The 20,117-nt window shown below is 45.3% G+C and overlaps 1 protein-coding gene across 1 annotated transcript in view; it reads right to left on the bottom strand.

The window, feature by feature from the left end:
* Positions 1-15,878, bottom strand: part of LOC115309787 (4-coumarate--CoA ligase 1) — a 75,343-nt gene extending 59,465 nt beyond the window's left edge. The window contains exons 1-2 of the mRNA XM_040219949.2: positions 15,750-15,878; positions 5,646-5,847 (exon numbers count right to left, since the gene is read on the bottom strand). Coding sequence (XP_040075883.2) covers positions 5,646-5,847; positions 15,750-15,878 — 331 coding nt within the window. The remainder of the gene's footprint in view (positions 1-5,645; positions 5,848-15,749) is intronic.
* Between the last annotated feature and the right edge of the window lie 4,239 nt (positions 15,879-20,117).

The raw sequence follows: 20,117 nt of genomic DNA on the forward strand, positions 1-20,117 counted from the left end.
GTCAGATGTCTTCTTGAGGCTTCTCTTAATAATTCTAACAGCAACTTCTACAAATCCATTGCTCTGTGGATATCTTGGACTGGACGTCCTGTGTTCAAAACCCCATTCCTGGGCGAACTGCTGAAATTCACTTCCAATGATTCGCTGGAACTGTGGTCCATTGTCACTGAAGACGACTTCAGGCGTCCCATGTCTTGCAAAAATTGACTTTAGGTGTATTATTACACCGTTTGATGTCATGGTATTCAGAAGAGCAATTTCTGGATATCTGGAGTAATAGTCAGTTACTAGAAGATAGTTCTTTCCTGACAGGTAGAACAGATCCATTGCTACTTTCTGCCATGGACGCTCTGGAAAGTTGGATGGCATCAAAGGTTCATGGCGGTTGGACGCTTCTTTGATGCATTCTGGACATCTGCGTACCATGCTTTCGATGGCTGTTGAAAGTCCTGGCCACCATACAGAGTCTTTGGCTCGAGCTCTGCACTTGGTGATTCCTTGATGACCCTGGTGGATCTTCAGCAGAATATCAGGACGCATGGACAGCGGTATGATAAGTCTTGCTCCTCTCATGAGCAGTCCATCTTGAACGGCGATCTCTGATCGATGTTGCCAATACTCTTTGCAGCTGTTAGGGACTTCTTTTCGGATGGGCCACCCTTTTTCGCTGTACCATGCCAACTGTTTGCATGTAGAGTCCCTGGCCTGCTTATCTTTGATTTCTTGTAGCCTCTTTTCTGTCGCGGGAAGGTCAGCTGTCACCCCCTTGACATATGCAGCCACCTCTTGCTCCAGATCTTTGTCACCAGTTTCGTTTAGAGGCTGTCGGGACAATGTGTCCGCCGCAATTAAAGACTTTCCTGGGATGTGCTTCATCACATAGGAGAATCTCATCATCCGCATCTTCATTCTTTGAAGTCTAGGTGTGATGTCAGCTAGATTTTTAGACATGAAGATTGGCACAAGCGGCTTGTGGTCGGTTTCAATTTCAATGTGAAGGCCCGTGATGAAATCTTGAAACCTTTCACATGCCCAAACTACCGCTAGGCCTTCCTTCTCCACCTGTGCGTACCTTTTTTCCATCTCTGTGAGTGTCCGTCACGCGTACGCCACAGGTTTGTAGGACCCGTCTTTTTGAATCTGCCGAAGCACAGCCCCCAAGCCATATGATGAAGCATCGGCTGAAATCACTGCCTTCTTTTTTGGGTCGAACAGCGTTAGTACGGGACTCGTGGTGAGTGCGTGCTTGAGCTGATCGAAGCTTCTCTGCTGTTCCGTAGCCCAAACCCATTGGTTCCTTGAGCTCGAAAGAGAATTGAGTGGGTAGGCGATATGTGACATGTTTGGTATGAACCTTGTCAAATAATTGACCATGCCCAGAAAACTTCTCAGTTCATGAACACTTGAGGGAGGCTTCATGTCAACGATAGCCTCGATTTTGGCGCTGTCTGGGTGAATTCCTTCGCGGTCGATGATGTGACCCAGGAACTTCACTCTTTGTACGTTAAATTCGCACTTGTCCAAATTCAAAGTCATTCCTTTCGCCTGGAGACGCTCCAGAACTAGGCGGAGTCTGTCATCATGCTCTTGTTGGGAGCTGGCATAAATGAGAACGTCGTCCATGTTGCATACAACACCTTTGAGACCGTTCAGAAACTGCGACATCTTCTTTTGAAAAACTTCTGGAGCCGATGATATTCCAAACGGTAGTCTCTTGAATTTGAACCTTCCGAAGGGTGTGATGAAAGTCGTTAGAGCTTGGGACTCCTCAGCAAGCTCAAATTGCCCAAACCCAGAATTGGCGTCGTTCTTTGCAAAATAGCGTGCTCCGGTAAGCTGCCCGAAAACGTGTTCTCCTACAGGTAGTGGATGAACTTCCCTTTCGACGAACTTGTTGAGGTCCGTTAGATCTACGCAAATTCGGACCTCCCCGTTGGGTTTTCTCACGATCACCATTCCAGAGCACCATTCAGTTGGTTCCTCGATTGGCTCGATTATTCCCATCTTTACCATTTCTTCGAGCTTCGTCTTGGTCTTGCCGAGAAGAGGAATGGCCACTCTTCGAGGTGTCATCATTGCGAAAGGTACAGCGTCAGGTCTCAGTTTGATCTTGTACGGAATCTTGACGTGACCCAACCCAGAAAATAACTTCGGGTATTCTCTTTTTGGGTCGACTGTGCAGCTTCGCACGGCCCCAACTTGATCAAGACGCTGTACGATGCCTAATCGTTCACTTGCATGTCTTGAGAGAAGTGGCTGTTCCAGGTCTTCTACGATGTAGATGTCGGTCATGAATGTTTTGCCCCTGTAGTAAAGGGTCTCGTTCATGACACCAAGAACTGTCAAGGATTTTTTACTTGGACCCTTGAGGACTTTCTTGGGATTCTGTAGAGAGACATCATTGAAGAGTTCTTTGTACATCTTCTCAGGAATCACGGTGACTTCGGCCCCCGTGTCGACTTTAAATGTTATGGAGACTTCTCGGACGTCAACCTTGACTATCTATCGCTGTCCCTCTGACGTGAACACGGTGCCAAGAAATGCCGTCTCAGACGTTGTTACCTCCCTCAGGGTGGTAGAGCTTCTGCAAACTCGTGCGTAGTGCCCCTGTCTTCTGCATTTGTTGCATGTTGCTTTTATCGCAGGGCACTTGTTCGTTTTATGTCGTTCATTGCCACATCTTGAACAGACTTTCTCGGATGTTGGTAAACTCGATCGAGAAGTTTTCTTTTCTCCATTTCTTTCCTTTCCACCCTGTTGACTTGCTTCTTTTCTGAAGATTCTGTCAACGTTTTCTTCTGTGGACTTGTGAAGCGCAACTTGCAGTTTCTTGACAGCTTCAGACTGTCGAGCCAGATTTGTAGCCTTCTCGAGTGTCAATTCCGGATCTAGTTGCATTTTCTCCGACAGTTTTTGGTTGAGGACCCCGACGACAATGCGATCTCGAATCATCTCCTCGTGTAGGACGCTGAAGTCGCAAGTCTTGGCGAGGCTATGAAGTTCTGTTATAAATTCTTCCACGCCCTTGCCTTCCCGCTGACTTCTTTTGTGGAACTTCGCTCTCTCGTAGATGACGTTTCGTCGGACTACGAAGTGTCGCTCGAAAGCTGAAAGGACTTCTTCGTACTTCTCCATCTTTGCTGGAGGCAGGTTCAACGAGAAAAGGATATCGTCTGCTTTGTCGCCCATAAAGTAGATAAGACCGTTGACCTGCTCAGGCTCAGGTTTTTCTGATAGTCCACTGATGACGCGGAAACGTTCGAATCGCCGCTTCCAATGAGGCCATTCATCGGGGCTGGCGAAATCGAATTCCGCGGGAGGTTGGCACTGGAATGAGTTGGCATATGCCATTGCTCACCGTTCCTCTCGGGTCCTGGGTCCTTGAACTTCTGACACCATGTGTTGTTGGCTGTTAATGACACAGAGCGCTCCCGGTAGCCTCCTGCCTAGACGCCATGTTTACTCTGAATATTTTTCGTGGCAGCCGCGTTAAGCCTAGCAAAAGCCCGGCGCGCTGCGAGCCGGTTCCATCCCGGAGGCGGCCGTCCTACTCGGCCTGACGATGATAAGTCCACCCGCCGCACCGGTGGCTTCACAAGACCAACTTTCGGCGAGGCAGGAGGACCAGAGCCGCAGAAATTCGACAAGAGGGTACGACCCACATCACCCGTAACATCATCCCGCCACCCTCGCCGACAGGCTCCATTTCAACATCGTCAGCACCTCTCTGTCATCTGTACACAATCTCATCCCATCGTCCTTAGATGCGGCGCCGCAGGCCTTCCTGGTATGGGCTACTTGCCTTTCTGCGGCACCGCGGTTCTCCTGAACCAAAATAAATATTATTATTATTATTATTATTATTATTATTCTATATCCAAAACCCTCGTCGTTCTCCTCTTCTTCAGCAAAGCCTAACAGCACAGTGCAGTCGCTTTGAGCATGGGTTGAGCACGCGCGAGGAAGGCCTGCAATCCTTATTTTCCGCTCCACTAAAACTTCCTGTACTACATCTCAGGAGTTATGTGCAGCAAAAGCAAAAGCACTGGCGCGGGTACATGGCTTTCAGGTTTGCTTTTTCTTCACAAGTGCTCGAGAAAGAAAAGCAAATCTGAAAGCCACGTGCTCGCGCCCGTGCTTTTGGCTCTGCTGCGTGCAGCTCATGAGATGGAGAATAATATCTTGAACGAAGTGCATTTGCAGACTCAGCATCACTCGAGCTGGGCAAATAAAAGACAGCACAGCGCGTGCAAACCCAGGAATTTTCGGTAATTTTTAGCGGTATACCGATCGTTTAGCCAAGACAGCAGCTTGATTTACTGCGTACAGATTTGATAAACATCGACTACTGCCTTCAACTGTGCATATGCACACAGAGGATTTTGCGACGTCTGCTATTTACGCGCCTGATGTATTTAACTTCCCATCAAATAAACTAATGTCCCTCGGAGCCTGTCGAAACACTTCCGACCGATCCGGTGGAGCCATCAGGGGATTTTAATACATCATTTTCAAAGACCCGCTACAGCAACGGGCGCGCGCTTCAGAGAACGCATCGAAGTTGCAGCGTGAGCTCCCGCTACTCAGAACGTCTCCTAAAAACACGATCTACAAAAACTGTCTATTGTCTTTGTTGCTAAAAATCGTTTTCCTCCGTCGGGACGAAAAAAAAAAGAAACTTCTTTCATCTTGCAAGTCTGTTTGTACAATCCACAACGCAACAAGATGGCGTTGCGTTTCCGCCAAAGTCGTAGTACAAAAAAAAAAAACCAGAAAAAAAAAAAAAACTTGTGACATTGAAGTAAGCAGCGGAGGCACTGCTTGTTCCTCGCACGAAAACGGTGGCAGTTCAAAGCAGACGGTCGAATTGTGCGGGATCATGGGAAGGTAACGGTCTCGTGTCGCGCCTGATCCAATTGAAACGAGGGCAAAGACGTATTTATAACGAAAAAGGGCATGGGAGAGGGGGAATTTCTCCTTCCCACTTCAGACAATGTTTTGCGCTACCTTTTAGTACATAGGGACCTTACGGGAGGCAAACTGAAATGAGCGAGGGAGTAACCCACCATCGCGAGAGTTCCACAACTGAGGCAATCTAGTAACTGGCCATCTGTGACGCTATCACGTCATAACATCATATGATGTCATAAGGTCATTATGACATCACCATGATGACATCATGACGACGCGTGAGTCATTACCAAGTGACGTCATGAGGTCACGTGACTGTGACGTCTCGTGACACCATGACAGAGTGTGACGTCATAGGCATGTGATCTCATGACGTCACACACGCATATACTGCGCCCTGCTCATTCACAGCACATTGAGTGCTCTGCGGTCTTTGTCAGAATGATCAAGCCATTGTAATTTCGCTTTGAAGGCACCACTGAAGGTTCAAAGCCGTAAAGGATATTCGATGCGCGAAGAAAAGCACATGACGATCGAAACTTCTGGCACAATGACAAACACAAGGAACAAACCATCTTAAAAAAAAATAATGTCTTGTCATTGTCCCCTACACTATTTCTGCCTCCTATCAAATTCCAACATTAACTCAGAAAGTGTCTAGCCGCGCGTCAAAGTAAGATAGTTTAGTTTTCTACAAAACACTGTTTGTAAAAGCCACTATCACATATGCTCACCATTTGACAAGATAGGCTCCGACAACACAGCAACTCCTCCTGCGAACACGACGCTGTACATGGCGATCATGTTCTCCAGGGAATTGTCCAAATGCACCAGGACCTTTTCGCCTCTCTTCACTCCGTGCCTCTGGAACCCAGCGGCGTATTGCTGGAACATCTTAAGGAGCTCAGCGAAAGTGATTTGTTCGTCCTCCCAGACCTGCAACACGTTTTTCACTTTATATTTTATGACTGTCGGGTGTACCAAGTCACCAACTATAGATACTGAAATAGAAAGTGTTGCGTTGAAAAGGCACCGCAACAAACTCGGTTGCAGCTTCACAAACACTACCTGCAGCATTATTGGAGCGTGCGTTCTAATTCAACAACTAGGACAGCCTCCATTAGCTAGAATGGAAGTTATATAATATACAAATATTGCCACGGATGGCAAACGATAAACGAATATGAAAGAGAAAGGTAACGTTTATTCAGGCGAGCTTGTGCCTGGAAGCTTAAAGAAAAAGAGACCGGAAGTTGTGCGAAGGCGACAAAAAAGCAACTGCCCCGAAGGAGCGCATTTCCGCTGCTTCTATACACGCTGAATGTTCAGATATGTTCAGCACCAGAATAGACGATGACAGCCGAGAACCGTCTGGAACTTTCAGGAACAGCACGCACCACCGTACGTTGTCACGTGACTCGCTCCAACACTCTCATTGGCTCACGCGAGCTTTAGCTTTCTCCGTTTGCCAAGTTATGGAGAAACGATGTCTCATTTCCTGCACCGAGGATACAATGAAAGTAAAAATAAAAATAAAATAAATAATCAGGCCCGAGCGGGTTTTGCATTCCGTTTCTCCGCGTGGAAGCAGCCTGCGTCCCCAAATGCGCCGCGCACGCGTAAATATAAACATAAACATGTTGCAAATTGACGTTAAAATGCGACAAAATGTTTCACCGTCTGGCATTGAGTAAACGTTTTCTCATTTAACTACTTAGGAACCGCTGTGAAAATTCTGGGAATATTTTTTTGTTTATATCTATGAGAAACAGCTTGAATATATACTAAACATTTACACACAGACAGGACAGGACATACACGGGGCTGTGTGTGTCCTGTCCTGTCTGTGTGTAAATGTTTAGTGTTCAAGCTGTTTTTCTTAGACATGGTATGCCAACTCGCTCAACTCAAACCAGTTATATTTTTCGTTGATGTCCGTGAAGTCTTCTGCACATTTAAATCTAATTCGCATAATATTTGTATCGAACTGTGTACTTCCCACGCATGGTGCTCCCGCGACCAGCTAATGGCTTTTTCGTTAAATCGCACAGCACCTCTCCAGCAGCTCAGCACTCTTCAACAAAGTGCTCTCATCCAAACTCTGCCCTCATCAACACAGACTAATCTGCTGCTGGTATCCGTGCACTGCTAGACTTGCTGTAAGGTACCATCGAATCGCAAATGAAGCTCAGTTCTATGGAAGTATTTTATTATTCGGGATTCCAACTGGTAACTTCATGGCATCCTAATTGTTTTATTGGTACCTAGTAGTTCATGCATCCAAAGCTGAAATCGCGTTTAGAAAAGGAAACTCACCTCCTTTATCACAAAGGTGCATAGACCATCTTCATCACGTAAGCCGTGAAATGCGAGCATGCACAACCAGTCGTCGACAATTTCTAGGGAGCGCCGCTTTATTGAGATGTGCAAATTTTGACCAGCTGCCTCAGCTGGTAGAACTGAACATACTGACAGATGATAGGCTCTGTATAATTTTCATGCTATTTTATTGCTTGCACTATTCAAAATTCCTATATCGAGCACTATTTTCGATACTTTCGCCAAAAACTGCCAAAGGCAACAAGAAATCTACTAGAAGCGGTCATTTTACATTTACCTTTTCACACATTTTTTCTGCTTCTGAGTCGCAGTTCGAAGAGGTACAGAAAAAAGTGCACAACCTTGAAGGTGAAGTTTTACGGCGGCAGAAAGATATTGGCATCCTCGAAGCAAAGTTAGCAGAGCTACTTGAGCCTCCTGTCAACATTGAACAAGAAACGGGAACTGTACCTTTTTCGGCGGTCCAGCTGGGAGACTGTTCATTTCAGTTTTATACAAACCTGCCGAACCTCCCAGCATGTTTTCTTTTTAATTTTTATTGTAGCCTCGGTGGAGGGAGCTCGATTCTATGTTCCAAAAGGCACAACACTGAAATAATTCGTGCTCATTGTGCTGATCAAACCACGGCTAGCATTGTAGAATGTAGACCTCGGCCGAGTGTAGCATCGGCAAAATCGTGAAGCTCAACATTCCTGTGCTTAGCTCGCAACTGAAGCGGTTTATAATATTGACATCAAAAGATGATACAAGACTGCCATTGTCTAGTCTTGTTCGAAGGCAGTTTCCAGAGTGCCGTGCCATCATCGACTACACAGAGTGCCGCATCGAAAGGCCTCTAGCGTTTGGTGCAAAGTCTGAAACGTATTTCCACTACAAAGGAACGAACAGCTTTAAATGTTTTGCTTGGGATTACGCCAAATGGAGCGTAATCCCAACCAAAGCTTTGTGTCGAAGATCTGGGGAGGGCGAGCATTAAACAAGAAGCTCCTCCAGTTGCCGAGCTTCCTGGAAAAGCTTGAGGATGGGAATATGCAGAGGGTTTTTTAACAAAGATGATGTGGCCAGGCGAAGTGTTAGTTTTGTCGTACCAACATTGGCTCACGAAAAGAAGCAACTATCTGCTAGAGAGGCTGAGGAGGCACGACGAATATCTAGTGTACGAATCCATGTTGAGAGTTCCATGGGCAGAATAAAAGTGTACCGCATCTTGAAGGACAGGCTTCCCGTGAGTATGCTTAAGGTGCAACCCCACCGTGCATGACGTTTTGGTGCTTTCTTGACGGTCTATAAGTTTATTTCTATGCATCCTACGTTTATAAAGTTAATGTCAATTTAAAGAACTGTGTTTGAACAATACTTTAATGTCTCGATATTACTATTAGTTAATTATTCAGTTTTTAATAGACCATAGTTTCTTGTATTGAAAACATTATTTCTCGAGCTAGAACGTCCCATCACTCACAATATTTTACGTGAGCGTTCGGTTGGATATAATAAATGAAAAAAGTAAGCAACGAACGGTACGGTTTATGCATACTTTAAAATAAAAAATAAAGTTTAAACTGGTATTTTTTGTGGTGCTATAAAAACAAAATCACGTCAACTAGCCAAAATTACGACACATTAAAATACGAAGCATCCTTCGGTATTACAACTTTAAGAACTTCCATATTGATATACTACACGTTAAAATTTTATTAGACCTCAAATATTTGCCATTCAGTTACGGCAAATTGCGGTTCCTTAATATAAAATGCAGATGGTGACACGTGTTCAAGAATAGATTGATGTGCATTTTCGGTCGTGTGCCGCTTGGAACGCCACGTGAAAGACGAAACAAGCGGCAGATGTCAGGGTGTCAGATGCCTGGATGCCCGCCCGCAAAGAGCGAGCCAGAGATGTCAGAACAACAAGCGCGAGGCTGCAGGTGCATCACAGCTGCTTCAGCGCGCGTTCTACTGTGCGCCCGTACATATGCCTGACCCCATCCAAATGAAATAGGCGCCGTGAAAAGCATTCCGCCACGTATGCGAAAACATTTGAATGTTTTTATCACTTGAAAAGTCATTTTCGCTATCAAAATATGCTTGTCGGAATGGTTCGACTATATTTTGTTACAAAACAACCTCTGTTCCTCTTAAGTGGCAATGGTATTAAAACAAAACACAAAACATTAAAACGTCTCAGTGTCTCTGAGCCAACAAGCTGGCCCATAAATTCTTGTTAGTCGGGTTTCAGTATCGGCCGAGGTGCCCGCAATCGGACGGAGACCAACCTGAGATATCGGTTGCACGTCAAAAGATCTCCAGTTAGTCAAAATAAACCCGCAATTGATTTTTCTTTGTTTGGCTTGTAAAACCCTAAGATCTGAATATTTGCGTTGCTTTATCTTAGTTCAGAGCGCAGTCAATGCTACGGGCTGATGAAGCCACTGAAGCAGCGCCAAGAGCGCGATGTCAAGAAGTTCATTCTTGTTCTGTGGCCGTGCGGTCGGGCTAAACCAGAGCTACTAAATTAACTACGCCTCATACATATCTTGCCGCTTAAAATGATGGTTGTCAGTTATCTGAAGCTTTATCTGAAACCACAGGAAACCCTTTTCCGTCCTCCACAAATGTTTAAACAGTTCATGCCAATGAAAAACAATATTACGTGAACTTCCTAACACCGAAACTAATGCTGAGGAAGTCGCCCTTTTGAATCATGACGATCGGCAGTTGCGTTTGGTTTGTACTAACCACCAAGATGGCGGCGCCCTCAACAGTATCAAGGAAAAGAGTGCCGATACTCCAAGCGTAGCTAATTTAGTGGATCTAGGCTAAACCAAGTGTGGTGGGGGATCGTTGGCCGAATGTGTTGTGGCACCGCAGATCGGAGCACGTGGAAATGCGCGAGTGCGAGCTCCGCTCAAAGCGTAGAGATCACGCTGCAGAATCTCTAGGGAGGGGTTCGGTGGCCGCGTGGGCTAACGTACACCAGCTCGGAGCATGTGGAGCGAAAGCTCGCGCTGCAGAACCCAGGGATCCTGGGCTCAATCCCCACTCCTGCCCGTTTCGATCTGAATGAGCATCGTACCGGCGTGTGGTCGTGTATCACTACTGCGTGGTGCACGTTAAAGTCCCCAGGCTAGCGGTTGTGCTGCACTGACTAAATTTATCATCTACAGTGAGTGACTCGTCGCAACTTTGAAATGGCTGACCAACTACACGCTGTCTAAATATCCACACAACCCCCCCCCCCCCCCCCCCTACCTCCAAGAACCTGTTGGGACTAAAGCCCCTCAATGTGTTTGCGTTGGTCTTTCAAGTAACGCAACGTCAAATGTGCCAGTGCACGAAGCCCGTGTCTCGAGCGGCCCTTGGAGGCAAATGGCGACGCAGCACTAAAATAAGTGGCCCTTGAAAGCGAATGGTGGCGGAGGACCCGCTGGTGGCACGTGCCGCGTTTCCTTGCGCGTTTCCACAACAATGGTGGGTGTACTTATAGAAGCGCCTTTATCAAGGGGCTTTAGCAGAGACTTTGGGTTCTGTCGCCCGTCTGCATCCTACCGACGTGCGATCGTGCACGACATATACTGCGTGATGCACGTCAAAGACCCCAAGCTAACAGTTGTACTGCACTTTTTATAGTCTACAACTTGCAACAATGCCACCCTACGAAACTTCTGAACTCTAAAAAACTAACGAATAATTTTTAATGCCACATTATATTGCATTTTTAATGTGTGTTCGCGTTCTTTTTTTCTTTTTTTGTCTACATTTTTTATTATGCGACTCTTACTTGTGGTGAAACAGACTACAGTAGTCGGACTTTTGAAAAAAATATTATATAACTAAGAAAATAACACGTAAACAAAAAAGAGAAAACAAAAACAGGCGCACTTAATAAAAAGAAATTAAATAATATAATTGATTATAACTGTGTTCTAAAAGGTTTGAGCGCACCAAAAGCTATAAAAGCAAGGTCCATGCTTTGAACGGTGCGCTAGTTCACTGGAAGAGTAGTTCAGGGCAGCATGCTCTCGCTTGCATGTTCCGCTTCGCTCGCACGATAAAACCAAATACCTTGCTGGTAATGTATTTAGTGAAACAAAACTTACCTTCTGCATATGTGCAATGCCCTCAGTTTCCCCGTGATTACAGACTTGTTTATCGTTACTGTTTTCGTGTCCTAATGTTATTCAACTCGTGCTCTTTTGTGTGCTACGTGCACTAGAGACCAGGGTAACCCAGGAGCATTCTATTTCGCGTAGTGTAAAAAACAAAACACCTATGCTACTGGCCACGTGTTCCACAATCAATACAATATATTCTAAACTTCACAATAGGCCGCTTGTGTGAGTAAACAATGTTGTTTGCCTGGAACAATTGCGATTGTATGAATTCACGTGGGAAAAACTAGTTCTAAGCACGCGACCGTTGGCATGCAGGGAATACTTATAATCGGCGCCGAGAGGATCAGGTGGAGTTTTTCTGTCATCCGAGAGTTAGAATGGTTCCTTCTTTCGGTTGTAAGCAATCAGGAGACAACTCACACCAAATCTGAGGGTAATAGAGTACTATGAACAGTCAAACATAACGGCGTGAGCGGTATATGTGCGTAAGCTTTAGCTTTTGATGCACCTTTCACTTTCGATACGCTAAACGGTAGTGTAAAATGTAGCGCTCTTTTAGTCTTAGTCAGCGTACCATGTGCGTGCTTACACTATATCTTAGAGAACGTCAAACTCTACCCGTTTGCATACTTTTTCATTTTTGCACGCCACTACTTTCGCCCATATATCACCAAATTAAGACTGGTACATTGGCCAAACTTTGTGCAAAAGCTATCCACCTACCCAGATTCTTTGCCTAGCCAGTCATTGCATTTATCACCATTTATCACTGAACGCGTATTAAAATAAATTTGTATAATTTATTCCTGCGAGTTAATTTTTAACATTGGCATTTTTTTATTATGACTCCCGCACTAGTCCTTCTTTAAGTTTACTAAACTCAAGATCTAAACCTGAGTGTCATTTTTTTGTTTTTTTCAGTCTCGTGGATTTGGTCAAAATAAACACCCAGCTACCTAAACGAGACACCTGACCACTTAAAAATAGTTTATTTGTTTTGATTTTTGAGGTATTTAATTCCTCAAGTTAGAATTTTGGAAACCCAAGTCTATCACGTCATCACGTTTTCCTGAAAATTCACAAAGAGCCAAACAGATGCACGACAAAAGGGCCGGCCCGTCACATAAATCTGATCACATTGAAATATGTGTAATTGGCCTCTAAAATACCCGCGGCGTGCTAACGGTGCACAGGCAATATTATATATTTCTACGCGTCGGTTGTTTTGTTGTGCATGTGTTTCGCCATTTGACTGAAGAAGATTTTCGCGTTTTGTTCTGACCATATCTGCTGGAGACGTGCGCTATGAGCGTAGGGAACTGGCCTCCTTGCACAAGAACTGGCGCAGCCGTGCGCGCTCAAAAGAAATCTTGCGCAGAAAAAAAGAAGCGAAGGACCAGGGATGTCAAATTCAGGATATAGAAAAATACCCGACTGTATCGAAGCGCCACCACACGCGATTTCTCTCATTGATGTAAAGGCCTGGAAGGCGGTCCCACCGCCATCCATCGGTTCAGAATCACACTAACCAAGGGTGGGGTTGCACCTTAAATCTATGCAACAAGCGTTTTCAACATCAGCGCAACTTTAACGAACATGCGAAGACGTCTTGCCTGATGAAACGCTTCATAGGAAGCTCAATCGGATCATAAAAAATGAAAGCCGTAACGCCGAATTAGAGCGCAGCTCTTGAGGAGGAGGAGGGGAAGGTACGGAGAGGAGGTTATGCCCCTCCTCCTCTCCTGCTCGCCTCCCATTTGTGGGAAAATGTTCCACTAAATTTAGCGGGGAAATTTTTCCGCAAAATTTAGCAGGGAAATTTTTCCGCTATATTTAGCGGGGAAATTTTTTTCCGCTAGATTTAGCGGGGAAATTTTTTCGCTACATTTAGCGGAGAAAATCTTCCGCTAGATTTAACGGGGAAATTTTTCACCTGAATTTAGCGGGGAAATTTTTTCCGCTAGATTTAGCGGGGAAATTTTTCCGCTAAATTTACCGGGGAAAGTTTTTTCACTAGATTTAGCAGGGAAATGTTTTCGCCGGATTTAGCGGAGAAAGTTTTCCGCTAGACTTAGCGGGCAAATTTTTCCGCTAAGATTAGCGGGGAAATTTTTTCCGCTAGATTTAGTGGGGAAATTTTTCCACTAGATTTAGCGGGGAAATTTTTCCGCTAAATTTAGAGGGGAAATTTTTTCGTTAGATTTAGCGGGGAAATTTTTTCGTTAGATTTAGCGGGGAAAATTTTCCGCTAAATTTAGCGGGGAGATTTATCCATAATGCACCACTCGGTTACGCCGACGGCGACGCCGACGCCGACGCCGCTCAAGCCGGAAACGGGCGCCTAAGAGCTACGCTCTAAAAAGTGACCTCTCTGTATGCTTGCAGTGTTTCGGGATGATCTTGCTCGGCAGAGTTTTAATGCGAACCGACTGGATAGTCTGTAGGAGGTTATTGACCGTAAAGGGAAAACATAGCACTTTATTCATAGCTTGCTTTTAATCTCCAATGTCTCATCACTGCCGTCTGTATTGTAATTGTAAATGATTTCGCTGTAAAATCTAATGAAGTATAAAAAACTTTCGTTTTCCGAACGTTGCTCCCAAGAATGTTGTAGCACTGCCTATCGATATCTCTGGTTAGGAAACATTTTCGATGTCCTGTGAATCCTTTTCTGACAAATGCCAGGAGTCCTCAGGGACCCCCAAGCACAAACTTCCCACAACGAATAGGATTTTTGCATTCCCGTTCCAGGCATCACTACATATTAAAGTGCTTGTATTGGGATAGACACCATAAAGAAGTCCCAGCATAAAACACCTCCAGGCAGTCGATCAAGCAAGTATCGCACAGGAACGTGCAAGGATGTAGATGTTTCAGACTAGGCTTTGTGGTACGTGAAAAACAATTCAATAATTACAGGAAGTATGCAAAAAAAATATACTACGGCCTGTGCTTTGCGAGTCCCCTAATTTTTGACGTTACTAGTTCTGGAAGTTGGAGGGTGCGAACACAGACATAGCATAGCAGTACGTGGAAATGCTCGTTTATCGATTAAAGAAATGAGGCAATAGGGACTTTTAGCGAGTCGTTTTTTGAGCTCGCGGTTCCGAGATCACGAGCGGTGCAGCTGGTCCTTTCCGTGAAACCGTACTAAAATTTCACATAACATTTTACGTAAAATTCTACTTAAAATTTGAATCGTGAAGCTGGCGCAACTGTGTAAGCGATGATGATGATTGTGTTTGACCGGTGGCGCCATCTTCCAATAAACATGTGAAACATTCTGCAACGTTTAAATCCGCGGCGGCTCGTGTTTCCGGCGTTCGACTGATGTAAACAAGGCGGCCGACTTAACATTTGCCGGTCGAAATTTCAAGAACTGCGAAGCTAGAAAGAGTACAAGGTATCGGAACGACCATAAAAATAGGTGGCGTTTCTCTGTCATCTTGAACTTGAACGATCGTACACGTTGTGTGCGGTCGAACCAAATAATTTCGCCTCCTCGCTGTCGCCACGGCAGTTAGTCTGCCCGCAGGCCGCAAAAGTTTACTACTATCGTGCGCCGTTTACAGCATTCTCGATCGGTTACCGTTGTGAGCAGGCGTCAAAATGATTTGGTTCAATCTCTCCAATGAAGCAAACTAACAAGATATCAAATCGTCTTCCGCTGTCCTAAGCCTAACGCTCGGCTGGATCGGCGAGAAAAGTGGGCAAGCCGATCGCCATCTTTTTTTTACCCCAGTCGTGAACGGTGCTGGCTGCGTTGCGGTGACGACTCCAGCGGCCGCAATGGGAGAAACCAACGAGGAGAGCCTCCCGAAGCCCCGAACGACTCGCACGCGCATGCGCAGTGGCGTCGCCGATGCGTTCGAGGGCGAACCGTTCGTGTGGAAACGACTTGCTAAAACTCCCTAATGAATAATATCTGCACGAAGGATGCTAGATCTTCTTTTGTCATGATTTTTTTCTGAAAGTTTATATAATGAACCCAAGTGACTACAGTGTAGCTCTCCAGACCCACTCCATCCTTATCTTGAGCATTGATAGTGCGGGGTTCGGCAGCTGTCCGCACTCCACCGCCCGCCACAGGTGGACAACAGACGACACCGTTAATCTCACGAGTCATAACAGAAGGTTTTTTACCACTTCGTGAAGAACGCCTCAGCTCGAAGCCGGAAAAGAAGTGTCGCCATCGGCTTTACAGTCTGTTTTCATACCTGTTTCATATCATCTGTTCTTGCTCTAATCTCTGCGTCTCCTAAACTCTCCTGACTTTACACCACAGATATAAATATGATTTTTTCCTCCTAACTAATTTTCGTTTTATACCGGAGTTAGTATTTTATTTTTATAAATTGGCTCTACCACGTTACCATGGACTTACCACAGCTGTTCTGTTTCCGTGTTGCTCGAGGCACTGTCTGACCACCTGGAAAAGCGACATTTGAGGTACGGGCTCCGACGGATAGGGAGAGTAGACGACGCCATTTTCAATCCGGGCCTTAAGCGCCATCTTTCTCGATGCTTGTCGGTTGATTACCTAGGAGAAAAAGCAATTGCGTGTCATTTCCCTAAAAGACCCGAAGGTGGTTCGGACACTTGCGTTTAGTTGTGACAGAGTTGTTTGTTCTCACTAGTGATCGCTTACTACGGGAGGACACACTGACGCTACATATGCCTGGTAGACCTGAAATATTTTCGACTTGCCTATATTGTAAGGTCAGACGGCAAAACAGACTGGCAAACGGCAAGTCATTTTATACGAGACGCCGTTGTCTAGACGCTGGCGCGAGGAAGCGAGCGTGCTGGGTGACAGCGATGAGGGGACATTGAATTCCCGCAATATTCCATTATTCTTCTGCTGGTTTTGCGCCTAACTCTTTCAACCTGGGCGTAAAAAAAGCTTTTGAAAATTGCATAAACGACCATTCCTAGATATATGATACATTTGATCCCGCAAATACTGCGAAACCTTCGCTCTAGTCAAAGAACAAAGAGTGGGCTAGTGGAAATACAAGAATCAAAGAAAAAAAGAAAATCATCGATGACAAGGAGAGACTGCTTAGTTCTTTCAACTAGCAACGAACATTTACTAACATAACTTAAGACAAATCCCCGAGACTGGGGAAAAGACGACGGACAACACGACGCACAGAGTCTCAAACGCAACTGAATTTTATTCCACGGAACTTCGTGTTTATATAGGGTTTTTTACAGCCTCCACAAACCAAAAGAAAAGAGAAAGAAAGTGAGAGCACTCTTTACACAAACGCAAAGGACTTGGCACAAAGCCGGAAATGTTCGGTTGAACCTGAATCATTTCACTCGAACATCCTGTTCTCACTTTCCCTCTCTTTGCTTTTGGTTTGTGTGGGCAGTAAAAAAACCCTATATAAACAAGAACTTCCGTGGAATAAAATTCAGCTGTGTTTGAGACTCTGTGCGTTGTGTTTTCCTTCGTTTTTCCCCAGTCTCGGGGGTTTGTCTTAAAGCCCGTTCACACAGTTGCGTTCGGAGCGACCACTACGCTTACGAACGAATGCAACCGGTTGGAACGACGAGTTGCCATAGCAACGAAGCGCCAAACGGTCATTTCGTTCGTGTTCGTTCGCAACGCAAGGATTTGAGCCGGGCTGAACTTTTTTGTTACGTTCGGGAACGACGGGAGCGACAGACCAATGACGGGTCGAGGAGAGCTGAGTCGCGTGCGTTGCATGCCGGTCGTGCCGGTCTCCTCCTAGCTGCAAACATGGCGTCGGTGGTGATCGTCGACGTGGACGGCGTGGTGGAAGCTCATCGTTCCCCGTAAAAGCTCCATCCTTGACTGTGAATTTTCGTCGTGTGTCGTTATGATAACCCAGCACGTACTAGAAGAAAAGATCCACCTACTCGTGGCGGCACCCTCAAGACAGCAGAAACGCCCGTGCCGTCGTGTTTGTTTACTTCGACTGCAGTGGTGCTTTCTTAGCATTTGTGTCCTCGAACATCGCCCGGATTTCTTTTTTGGCGCATTCCATGCGTGTGTTCAAGTTCAAGGTATTACTGGTGCGTACCGTATAAAGGATGCGAATTTTCACGCGTTTTCATCACCCGAAAAAGGTGATTAGTGTTAGAAATCCTGAACGCTCGCAACGCCTATCTTATCACGAAATTATATTTCTACGTTTCTATATCGCTGCTAAGATTACATCGTCTTTTATAATCGTAGAAAAGCCGTGTGGCGAGATTAGTACTGTTGGCAAAGTCGTGTATTAAAGTCCTGATCGTGCAAGACGGCGTACTGCACCATTTTTCCTTTTTTTAACGCACTACCCTGCAAGCGTATCCTGAAAAATAAAAAATAAAGTGTGTGGTCATAGAAGACCGTCTGTCTATTTTCTGTTGCGCAAGTGAGTGGCAGAGCGTCCTCTTTTTTTTAGAGGCACCGCTGAAGCAGCTGACGGCGGCGGAGAGGCGGTCGCCGTGCTGCCGACCAGCTGCGCTTGTTGCGGTGGCTGCAGGAGTGTACGCGCGGCGCAGAGCGGTCGTTCCGGTCACAACGGACGCAGTCGTGGATAACGGGTTCGTTTCAGATGTCTGAACCAGCCTCTACACAGCTATTGTAGGCGCACAGCAGATCTTCGTGAATGTGCGCCGTAGCCGAAACATCGGGCTGCTCCGGTGAGGACCCCGCTACCGGCGTCGGGCACGAAACCGTCCGCCATGTTTGTAAGCGTAGCTGGGTTGCATCCTATTGGCTAGGAGCAAGAGCTGAAGCTCGTTTCTTATTGGCTGTTGCTTTGTATGGTTGCATGCGGTTGCATGTGTGTGTACACGTCGCGCACACTCGTCGGTGACTTTTTTTTTATCTTTTTTCTTTTTTCTCATTTACCAACTTCTTAAACTCAAGGAGGTGCATGAAAAAAACACCCGGAAAAGAAAAGAAATCAAAATAAAGGAATGAAAAAAAAAAGAAAAGAAAATACACAAGAAAAAGAAAGAAGAAAAGGGGACAAAAAAGAAAACGAAAAAAAAAACAAAAAAACACTGACAAATTCAGTTTTCGTTTGAAGTAGTTGATCTCAACCTTGGACACCGCAAGAGAAGGGGCGGCGATGTTGCCTTCGTCATCAGCTATCCTGTGGGGTTCAATAATCTCTCGGCCGAGCTTGTTCTTGTGTTTCTCAATTATGCTGGTGTCCAGGAAACAAATCACGCTTTGAAAAGTTGACACAAATCTTCCATGCTTTCCCTTATGTTGATGACATTCTCCTAATCCGCGTTCCTTCAGATTCGGTAATCAAGGCCTTCACCTCTTCGTCTTCAGGCCGGAATTTTACATGAGAAGACAGTTCAGGCCAAGGTCTCCAGTATATTGATCTTGGTCTTCATCTTACTCTGTACGACATTTGTTAAGCCTTTCTACAACAATGCCCCCAGCACCCCCCCCCCCCCCCCAAAAAAAAATTGTATTTTTTTTTTGTTGTTTTTATTCTAAACTGTTCAAACATGGAATTATCCGGTTCCTTCCTTTCATCTTCACGCACCAAATCTTGTGTTCGCTTAGTTGGTCTACATATTTGAAAACCATAAGAGCGCTTCCTCAAGGCTGGATATCTGCAAGTTCTACCGAGTACTGTTCTCCTTTAGATAATTTAAGCTCCCCAAAGGCCCCGTGCTCCCCGAAGTAAAGCTTCACATCTCATGCGCATACCATGTGTGCACAACTCTGCACACGGACTGAAGAGGGTACCAGCACGCTTCAACACTTCAGTTGTTTCCCCGTGCAAGTTGCGCCTAAAACAAGTGTGCAGAAGAGTCAACAACAACGATGCCCCCCCCCCCCCAAAACAAAAAAAAAAAACAAAAAACATGCCAATCCGAAGGTTCCATTTGAAGAGTGGGTGGTATACTCCGTCCCCTTTCCACGCGCTAACCGATACATTTGTCAAACAGGGCGTAGTCTAAACACCCGCTTAAGATATCACATCCTCGAGGCGAGGATTCCCGCTCTTCAAGCGAAACTTTTCACCCAATTGTGGTTCATAAACGCCTCTGCACGAATTGTGAAACTCGCTTCCACAACACCAGCATGATTGGGAAACACAAGAACCAGCTCGGCTGAGAGATCATTGAGGCCTACAGGATAGCTGCTGACGAAAACAACATCGCTTTTCCTTTTTTGGGGTTATCCAAGGCTAATCAGCTACCTGAAGCCAGACCAAACTGAATTAATCAATGGGCTTAACTATCTAAAGCCAGAACTGAATTTGTAAATGTTTTTTTTACTTCCCTTTAAACTCCTTTTTTATATTCTTTCGTTCTCATTTTTTTTTTTATTACGAGATTTTCTCCGTTTATTGGGTGTTTTTTCACGTATCTTCTTTTTTCAGTTTAAGAAGTTGGGAAAGAAAATGAACGCATCGAAGGAGACATCAGTAAATATTTGTTTCTAGTTGAAAGAGCTGTGTTCTCTGTCCTTGTCCCTACGTGTTTTTTATTCCTTCTTTGATTCTTGTGACTCTAGTCAAACACAGTTCAAGGACTACCTCGTAAATGGCACCAGTGTGTCAGCGTGTTCTCTTGTCTTAAGCGATTAGTTGAAATCTTGCGGCAAGGTAGCTTCAAACAGAGAAAAGACGACAAAAATTAACGTCTCCACCAACGTCACATTGGGACGTTGGTTTCTTTCGTCCTTTCGCTCTTCTTCTTAATTCGGTTGCTTCAGGTTTCTGCACCACATCTCAGGTGCTCTAAGAAAATCATGAACTTA

The sequence above is a fragment of the Ixodes scapularis genome, unplaced genomic scaffold (genome assembly GCF_016920785.2).
Source record: "Ixodes scapularis isolate PalLabHiFi unplaced genomic scaffold, ASM1692078v2 PGA_scaffold2__306_contigs__length_199485367, whole genome shotgun sequence".
Taxonomy (NCBI): Eukaryota; Metazoa; Arthropoda; class Arachnida; order Ixodida; family Ixodidae; genus Ixodes; species Ixodes scapularis.